Source organism: Physeter macrocephalus, chromosome 18 (assembly GCF_002837175.3).
Source record: "Physeter macrocephalus isolate SW-GA chromosome 18, ASM283717v5, whole genome shotgun sequence".
Classification (NCBI taxonomy): Eukaryota; Metazoa; Chordata; class Mammalia; order Artiodactyla; family Physeteridae; genus Physeter; species Physeter macrocephalus.
Genome location: NC_041231.1, coordinates 96,235,820 through 96,245,238, shown reverse-complemented (window position 1 = coordinate 96,245,238; position 9,419 = coordinate 96,235,820). Strand labels below are relative to the sequence as shown.

Below are 9,419 nucleotides of genomic sequence, written 5' to 3'. Positions count from 1 at the left end.
CCCCCCCCCCATTGAACTGAGGTGTTGGGCGGGGGGAAAGAAGGCTGAACGTTTTTTTGTGTGTGTCCTCGTAATGAGTCCTGTTTTCTTGGTAGCTAGGATCCCTTGTTACAAACACTTCTTGTTCAGAATTATATTCTTTGGGTTTATTGGAACAGGAAGTGCTGAAAATGTCAATCATCATCTCTGAAGAAAAAGGAGTTGCAATGGCTTAAGAGTTTAAGAAGGGAGCTCAGAGAAGTACTTTCGGCATAGGAATGAACAGTATTCTCAAATTGCAGAATACAGTTACTCTCCCTCAGAAGAGGGTTCTATGTAACAGAAACATAGAGGAAGCATAGGTATAGTTGAAGAGCCTTTTACGTAGTAATTCTTCCAGGCCATAACCATACAAATCTGATCATTTAGACATGACACATTTCTATATACAAAAAAAACATGTAACTTTCAACCTTTTTTTTTTTTTTTACAAACAAGGTATGAAACTCATTGTTTCAACAGATCCATATCTTTCAAACACTGAATGAATCATTTCGACATTCATTTTTCTTTTGTGCAATTTTTAAAAACATTACCTGTACTCCTCAAAGTGAGTGCTTCAAAGTTTTTTTTCTTCAGCTTCTCAAATTAGGTGTACATTAAAAAAAAAAAAATCCCACAAGGTATAGTGCTACAAGAAAAGATCCTATCAGTAAGGTAACATATTTGAAGCGAGGTCATCTATGTAAAAGAAATCTCAGCTCCGGAGTAGAGGTGTGCAAACAGTTTGGAGTTTCCCTATCAACAGAAACACAACACTGTCCGTGGAAAAAAAAGAGGAAACCAACCCAACACAATGGCATATGCATGTGCTTTATAAAAAAGTATATTCTCTGTATAGTTATTACTGGATGTGTTCTTAAAATTCTCTATTTCAGAAATTCTGGGTTGAAAACAAGGTGGAAGCAAAGACCTCCACTTCACTTTGAAAACCAAAAAGCATAATTCCCTTTGCTTTCACATCACCCCGAAGAAGCTGGATTGGGCCACAGAGACCGCTGGCCCTTTTTTCACCTGGGATCATCACGGGTGACTAGGAGATAGGAAGTGCAAAGGGTTTTAGGAGAAAACAGACCATGGTTTGTTGAGCTGCTTGCAGTTCATGAAACAGTGGCCATGACGACCAACACAGCTCAAAAAGCCTGGCCTTCAGTCCACAGAGCTCTGCTGCTTCACCCAGATCTGAAATAGCATGGCATTAGTGTCTTCAAAAGCATTTGAGATTCTTTTTCTCTATGAAATAGGTTTCCTTAGTAGTCACAGATGTTAAAGGGTATTATCAATTGTTTCCTTAAAAAAAACAAAAACAAAAATCCCAAAGCTACACCACAACAAAAATAAATTTTGGCAACGTATTTCAGTAAAGATCAAACTATGTGCAAAGAGTGGATTTTATGATTACTAGGAGCTACTGTTCATCTTGAACATGCAGCATTATATTGCAATCTATGCAGTATCTAAGGAGAAATCCACAAGATGCAGGAAATCCAAACATTCCTCGAAGTTGTACAACCCTACTCCAGAACAGTCAAAGTGCTGCTTCTGGACACGTCAGTGTACCACACACACGCCAGCCCCGTCCCTGAGTTAGAGGTGTGAAAGGTTCCGCAGAGTTCCTTAGAGGGGAGAAGGAGGGGTGCTGCCACTTCCCGGTGGGGGACAAAACCCAACACACTCACCTAACAGAAAACACAAAGGGTCATGATTCAGAGTGAGAAAGGGGATTGACGACAGCAATGAAAAAAAATAAAATCATCCCAAAACCGGGTGAGTTGGAAAAGACAAAAAATTGACCAACATAGAAAATTATCCTGAACGTCCAAATGAGAAAGCAATTTTGGATTTCCACTTTAAAAGATTTGAGGTAAGTGGCATCCATTTCTGTATCCCCACCTCACCCCCAATGTGGCCCAGACAAACTGAAGTAATTCTTAAGTTAAAACATTCTAAGGAAGGAACAGTCATTTTATATATTTAGAAATCCCTACAAAGAGAGGTTCTTGTTTGTTGGTTAATTGTTTTTTTTTTTGTTTTTTTTTTAATCTTTTCGCCCTGACTAATTTCTTGGTGATTGTGTTCCACTGTAAACGCAAAAGGCCTGCTGTTATTAGTTTCAAAATGGAAAACGGGAAAGAAAGAAGAACGAAAGACGGGTTCAGTAAATATTGCAAAGTGGACACAGTACAGAGGCACATGGCTGATCCTCGTAAGCTGCACGGCACGGAAGGGTTTCTATGCCTGTCATTGTTAGGTCGGCTACGCAGGCGCAGTGGCAAAGGCTGCTCTGGGAGCCTTGGGGCTCGCCAATGTCTGCAAACAAGAGGAGGCCCCTGTCCTCTGGATGTTCTTCCTATTTGAAGAGAGAGCTGCCACAAAGGAGTGGTGACCATTGTTCGCAGGTGGCCCCCTCCGTAGCCACTGACCGGACGCTTGGAAGGCGCGCACACGGCGGGCCACGCTTCCTGACCACGCCCAGAGGCTCGGCTCGAAGTCTCAAGGACACAGACCTGCCCACTCGCGGAAAAGATCGTGGAACATGGGTTGATCCTGGCACTATTGCTCCAGAGTGCGCCTCAGAAAGGACGCTGTCTCCCTCCTGTCTGCACTGCACATTCACTACTCCTCGTGGTGACGGGGGAAGTGCCGTTCTCCCCTTCCACCTCCTTTGCTTGCTCTTTCTGCAACAAGGCGACAGACAGGGCTCCCGAAAGCAAGCTCCCTGCCCCAGGATTCAGCATCCGCAGCAGGGCAAACGCGCAGCCGGAGGCCCTCCCCTTCCTGGCTCCTTCCTTCCAGCCCTTCTCTGGCCAGAACAGGAACGAGGGACCGAGTAAGGAAAAAGCCAAAAGGGTCTGAGCTTCCTCTAGAGCGCACCGATCAGACTCTATTGGCACGGAAAGTTTTGCACATGCTAAAGAAGCAAGAAAGTGAAGTGGGACAATGTTGAGAAAGAACCAATTATTTGATAATTCCTATACCTGAAATAGAAGCACAGAAACGATGACGATGTTCCTATCGCTCCAAACCATGTTATGTTTTCCCATTTTAGTGTTAGAGGTGTGGATCCACTTAGTTCGATACTCGAAAGAAGCCAAAAGGTGGTGGGTGTTTCTCTGAGTCCACATGAGTTGCTGTAATTAGTGGTGCTGATGAGGACAAAGTCTATAATGGCAGCCCCATATTCCTCTTACCATCGAAACAAAAAGAAAAACAAAGCCTAATAATTGCAAGTGCCCTGAGCAGAATATATGGAAGATTAAGCAAGTTCTCTGAACAGAGACATTTAAAAAAAATACAGCACTAAATAAGCAATATGACTGCAAGAATGGACTCACCCAGCTCTCTGCTAGCATGCTGAGAGGGTAATGAAAACCAAAGAAAGTCAAGGACTGGATCTAGCTATTCTAAACCTATTCCAATGTTTTTGGTACACCCCAGAAAATGGTTTGTAAAAATCATTAGTTCTGCTGAGAGCTAAATGTGAATACTAGCTAGCCAAAATGTGGGTTGACATTAGAATTTTTTTTTTAATTTGTGAAATGGAAAAAGTACTATTCTCAATGGTAAAAGAAAAATCAGGTATTTGTTCAGATAAGTTGCAGCCATTCCAAGTAAGAATATTTAAAAATATCTCCCTCCTTATAAAATTTTTTTTTTTTAAAGCACTTTAAAATGCACACTCAAAACCCACAAACAATATTTCAGATCTCTGGGAATAAAAGGTTTTCAACTGTGAAATACCCTTTCTGGGTTTGTACCAAACATTAAATCTTGATTTGATTTCAGATGGAAAAATAAAAGTCATTCTGAAAATAACATCAATAACAACAATAATAAAGTAATCGTTTTCTTTTAAAAAAAAAAACTTGCTCACATACATAAATGTCTTTATGGAAAACTCTCTCAATGAATCTGAAGAAAATTCTCAGAGTTGTCCTGCTAAGACCTGGTTTTATGTGACAGATGCGGTAAGAAGACCAAAATGAATTCTGAAAGGAACATAACCTTATAAAATGGCCTAGAGTTTAGGCAGGTTAGAAAGTAATTTTGCTACATTTATTTATGCTCGTTCAGTCCCCCAAACCTTTCCCACAATGTTATTGGATAAAAACTGCAGGAATATCACACAAATTATAAACTCAAGATGTGCAAATCGCAAGGTTCTTTAAAAGTTCATCTTAAAAAGAAAAACACTGGACAAAAGTGAGTATTCTTTTCTCCATCCCTTTCCTCTCAGTTCCTCTGCCAGCTCTGCATATGCTTTTAATTCCTTCTCAAACATCAAAGTGAAGAGTGCCTCCCGTCAGGCTGTACTTGGTGGTCATTCATTGTCACATACTAGTTCAAAATTCACATTCATCCCATTAAACCACATTGAAACTTTCAACATCTTGCTCCGTGAGAAACTCTGCAGAGCTGAAATGTAGTTACAGTGTTGAAAAAAAAGAAAGCAACTTAGTTTTTCTTCCCAAAGAGTTTAAAGTGAGATACAGTACTTGTTGAATGAGAGACCAAGATGCTTGGTAATAAAGTGTGAACAACATTTTAAGTGCTTAGAGATAGTAACATATATGCTCATCTTCAAAATCTAATTCCTCACGTCACACTGGAATCTGAAAAAAGTGGCACCCGAGTTGTCCATAGTCATGAACTATAAACAGTACTAGAGTTAAAAGACAGAAGATTTGCAAACCCAATGCGAAGAGCTTCCGCGGCTCTCTTGAAGGGCAGTTTGTGTCTATCTCTTGGGAGTGAAGTCAATGCAATTAACCGGATTGGTTTTCCTAACACTGCACAGAGACCAGGGTGGGTTTCACTCTCCGCCACCCCTGCTGCCCACTACCCCCCGGGGTACGGAGCAATGGCAGCAGGCGCTGCCCTGCCCACCACGCTGCCCTGGAGACATCACTGCACTAGTAAAGCAGAAACGAAATCCCACGGGTGGCAGTTGCTCTTTAAAAAAATATCAGTGCAGTCAGGCCCCATGGGGGGAATATATATATCTCTATGATTAAAAGTCGCTTTTATTGTAAAATATGTTGGAGGAAAAAAAATGTTCTTTTACACGGTTAGTTTTCCATCTGCTGTCTGACGGCCTCTCTGGGATGCCCTGAACCTGGCCAGGTCCTGATGCTGATTTTGCACGTGAGAACCTCACGAGGACACTCCCCTGGACCTCCAATCCCGTGCTGAGGGCAAGAGAGAGGGAGGCAGAGAGAAAGAGACCCTCACCTGCCGTGGCACCCGGGCACCCTCACTTGCACGCACGCAACCCCTGCAGCCCGTTGTCCCGAAACCGGGAGAAGTCGGCACCCCATGGGTGCATCTGCACTGCTAGAAAAGGCAGGCACCATGGGGCCACGTTCATTTCCACCAGGACGCCCGCCCAGAGCCCCGGCTGGACCTGCCCCAGCCCCTGCCTGCCCACCCGCTGAGAGACACGTGTGGAAAAAGCATATGCACCAGCTCCTGCCCAACCCCCGCTGTAACTCTAAGGACAAGGTTATAACAGAACCCTAAAGTAAGAGGATAACATGTAAATACTGTGTTATTTAGCCTACAGTACAGTAATCTGGATACAAATGATAAAGGAGGGCCAGATTTCCTTTCCCCACACGGCCTCTACTTGCCTACATTAGAGCGGCCTTCGATGCAAATCTTAACCTCCTGAGAAATGAGAGAAGGCTTAGGAAGAGTCAAAGGTGGCTCGTCTTCCGACTTCTCCAGTTTGCGGCTCTCCGGCGCCGACCACCTCCTCTTCCTCGTGGCCGCGGGCTTGCTGGGTTCTATTTTGGTGAGCAAGGGCACGGCAGGCAATCCTACTTTTTCTGGAAACTTCAGTTCGCCATTCTCAGAGAGCATCTGGGCACTTCCCTGATTGATCCCGTTTTCCTGCTCGGCGTACCTGTGTCTACTGCCTGCGAGGCCGTCGGTCTTTGAGTGCTTCAGCAGGACACTGGCGGGATCCACGGCCTGGCCCTTTTTAACAGAGCCATTCTTCAGGTTCTTGAGGGTGAGCGAGATACAGACATCCCCAACGGAGAGTTTAGAACACGGCAAATCAAAGAGCTGGCTGGTTCTCTCCGGGCAACAGGATGACCAGCCCTGTCCAAACACAAAAAAAGGATACTCTACCAAAACTTCCACGCTGACCTGTGGGAACAGTGAGAGACAGGGAGAGGGAAGAGAAGGAAGAAATGAAGACATTTTATTCTTGTTTTATTGTATACATTACACGTACAGAGACATACACACGCATAGGTGAATGGAAAATAATAAGACTCAGTTCCCCAAACCTCCTCCACCAACAGATGCAAATGAGGCTCTTAACTTTCTGCTGTACCTGTACTTACCATAAATAGATGTTGGGTAGAAGCCGGTAGAAGTCCACTCAGTATTCAAAATATCGTTTTACTGTGTATCAGCTCTACAGCTGGTCTCCATTAAAACAGGTCAGTGGACCCCCAAGGATGATGGAACACCTACTTAGTGTTCGGCACTGGGATAGGCGCTGCACGTGACTCAAGCCCAAGGTATATTCTTGTGTTTTATTAGCTCACTGGGCAGATGCTATTCTCATGTATAACAGGGCTGAATACAGATCAGAGTTAGACTGTATTTAAGCCCCATAAGGCAGGCACTTACGTGCTCATCACCGTGTCCCTGGCCCCTAAAAGAGTACCTGGCACATGGTTGAAACTTAATATTTACTGGATAGATGAATGCGTACTCTAGGAATTTAGGGGGAGCAGAATCAGTGAGGGCTGGAGAAAGCAGGGAGGGCTTTCCCAGGACCCCACGGATAGGCAGGATTTGGAGGGGTTTGAGGGTGAAGTGAATACAGAGACAGCTCAAGTGCTTGGCCCATCTACACAGGCAAGCCCCAGGTACTCAAATCAGTCTCTCTTTTGTTTGAAAAACAAATATCAAAAGCAGGGGAAGCCCAGTATCCTTTCAATACCTGCCGTTTTCTCTAGGCTACTATGTGCCATTCACTGTGATGAATTTCAATAAATTGAAAAAAAAATAGTCTTGGTCACAAAGGAGTTCACAATCCAATGGGCAAAAGAGGCACGCGAACAATAACTGCCAACCGATGTGGCGAGTGTGGTCACAGGGTGGGGCTCTAATACTTTGCACGGGATTAAGCTGTTGGAGGGCAGAGGAAAGGCATGGAAGAGGGGAGTAAGGAAGTCTTTTGGGATGAGGATACACTGTGCTGAGTTTTAAAAAACAGTGGGACTGGAGGAGAGGAATGATTGCAAGGAGAAGACATTCCTGGAAGTAGGCATATGTGAACAAAGGCAAGGAGGTGGTCTGTGTAGGGATTTGCAAACTTCCAGTGCCAAGTATTACTACTGCCATTAAATCAAGTTGAAATGCACTTGAGGTGTGAACAGTTTAATTTTCATAGAAATTTAATTTCTTCAACTTTATGCTATATAAAAAAGAAAAAGAGAAGAATGAAGTAGTTTTAAACAGTTTTCAAGGGCTTTTGTAGATGTAGTAGACCAGTTAATTGGGACCAACCTCCCTGATGAGGACAACTAAATACTCTAAACAAAAAAAACTCTGGACAAAATGTAAAAGAAATATGTTTTTCTTATGGCAGTAGACACAAAATATGACAGTAAAAAAAGTCATTGAGTCAGGATCAGGAAAGGGTGTTGGCCAGAGATTTGAACCTGGTGTTTGATGCTATTTCCCCCTAAGGGTATCTGTACATTCCAAAGGGGGGCAGTTAAAGTGGGCTTTGGGTAATCTCAAGAGCATGGGAGGTGGGTTTCAGGGGGCAGGGGATGGAATTCAGGGTAAGCCACAGGAGGGTGCTCCCTCAAAGCACTGAACTCTAGAAATAAGGTGAAGCAGAAGCAGACAGTTCCTCTCAATGTCTGAAGCTCAGATTTTAATCATCTCATTCATCCCTAAAATTAAATTAAGGTCTTGAATGATTTCCACAATTTTTCAAATAAAAGACATTCAATCGGGCTTCCCTGGTGGCGCAGTGGTTGCGCGTCCGCCTGCCGATGCAGGGGAACCGGGTTCGCGCCCCGGTCTGGGAGGATCCCACATGCCGCGGAGCGGCTGGGCCCGTGAGCCATGGCCGCTGAGCCTGCGCGTCCGGAGCCTGTGCTCCGCAACGGGAGAGGCCACAACAGAGGGAGGCCCGCATACCACAAAAAAAAAAAAAAAAAGACATTCAATCAAAAAAGGGGGAGGAAGTCCATGAGCAGATGAGATGAATAAAAACCAGCAGAAACAACAGATACTATAAACAGACCCACAGGGGCTTCTCATATAGAGTCACCAGATGTAGACTTTACAATGACTATGTTTACAATATTTAAGGAGATTAAAGACAAAGTTGAGGATTCTGATAGAGAACTAGAATCTATTTTTTTTAAAAGATCCATGGAAATTCTAGAATGAAAAAAAATACAGCCACTAAAATCAAGAATGCAATGGATTTTCCCACAGAATAAACATGGTTTAAGAGAGAATTAGTGAACTGGATTTTTAAATTAGAGATTTAGAAGAAACTATACAGAATAAAACACAGAGACAAAAGGATGGCTAATACAGAGGAAAGGGTATGAGACACAGAAGACTCATTGAGAAGACCTAACAGACACATAATTTGAATCCTACAAGGAGGAGAGAGAGAAGGTAATGGCTAAGAATTTTCTGATACTGATGAGACAATAAACCACAAATTCAAGAAGGTCTAAACCCCAAACAGGAAAAATAAAAGGAAATTCTCACCTCAGCAGGTCATAGTTTAACTGCTGTAAATCAAAGTCAGGAAAAGAAAATCTTAAAAGCCCCCGGAACAAAATATACATTACCTCCAAATAAGCAACAGTTAAATTTATAGTTGACTTCTCAATAAAAATAATAGAAGCTAGAAGACAATGGAATATCTTTAAAGTATTGAAGAAGAACTGCCAACCAAGACTTCTACACTGAGCAAAAAGATCCTTCAAGAATGAAGGCAAGGGGCTTCCCTGGTGGCGCAGTGGTTGGGAGTCTGCCTGCCAATGCGGGGGACACGGGTTCGTGCCCCGGTCCGGGAGGATCCCACATGCCGCGGAGCGGCTGGGCCCGTGAGCCATGGCCGCTGAGCCTGCGCGTCCGGAGCCTGTGCTCCGCAACGGGAGAGGCCACAACAGTGAGAGGCCCGCGTACCGTAAAAAAAAAAAAAAAAAAAAAAAAAGAATGAAGGCAAAATAAAGACATTTTTTCAGATAAATAATAATTGAGAGACTTCACCATCAACAGATCTGCATTAAAGAAAATACTAGGGCTTCCCTGGTGGCGCAGTGGTTGAGAGTCTGCCTGCCGATGCAGGGGACGCGGGTTCATGCCCCAGTCCGGGAAGA

General features: G+C 43.6%; 1 protein-coding gene and 1 long non-coding RNA gene across 3 annotated transcripts in view; one reads left to right on the top strand and one right to left on the bottom strand.

Moving 5' to 3' along the window:
• ATXN1 (ataxin 1) overlaps positions 1-9,419 on the bottom strand; it is a 328,762-nt gene that overhangs the window by 18,562 nt on the left and 300,781 nt on the right. Inside the window, exon 6 of one of the 2 annotated variants that reach the window (XM_055079724.1) lies at positions 5,670-6,192. In XM_055079724.1, the coding sequence (XP_054935699.1) occupies positions 5,670-6,192 (523 nt within the window). Of the gene's footprint in view, positions 1-1,262; positions 6,193-9,419 lie in introns of those variants that run through there. The other variant, XM_028479267.2, reaches the window with a different exon arrangement.
• On the top strand, positions 7-3,313 carry LOC129391508 (uncharacterized). Its single transcript, XR_008615728.1, has 2 exons — positions 7-1,903; positions 2,136-3,313. It is a non-coding gene; the product is annotated as an uncharacterized lncRNA (long non-coding RNA).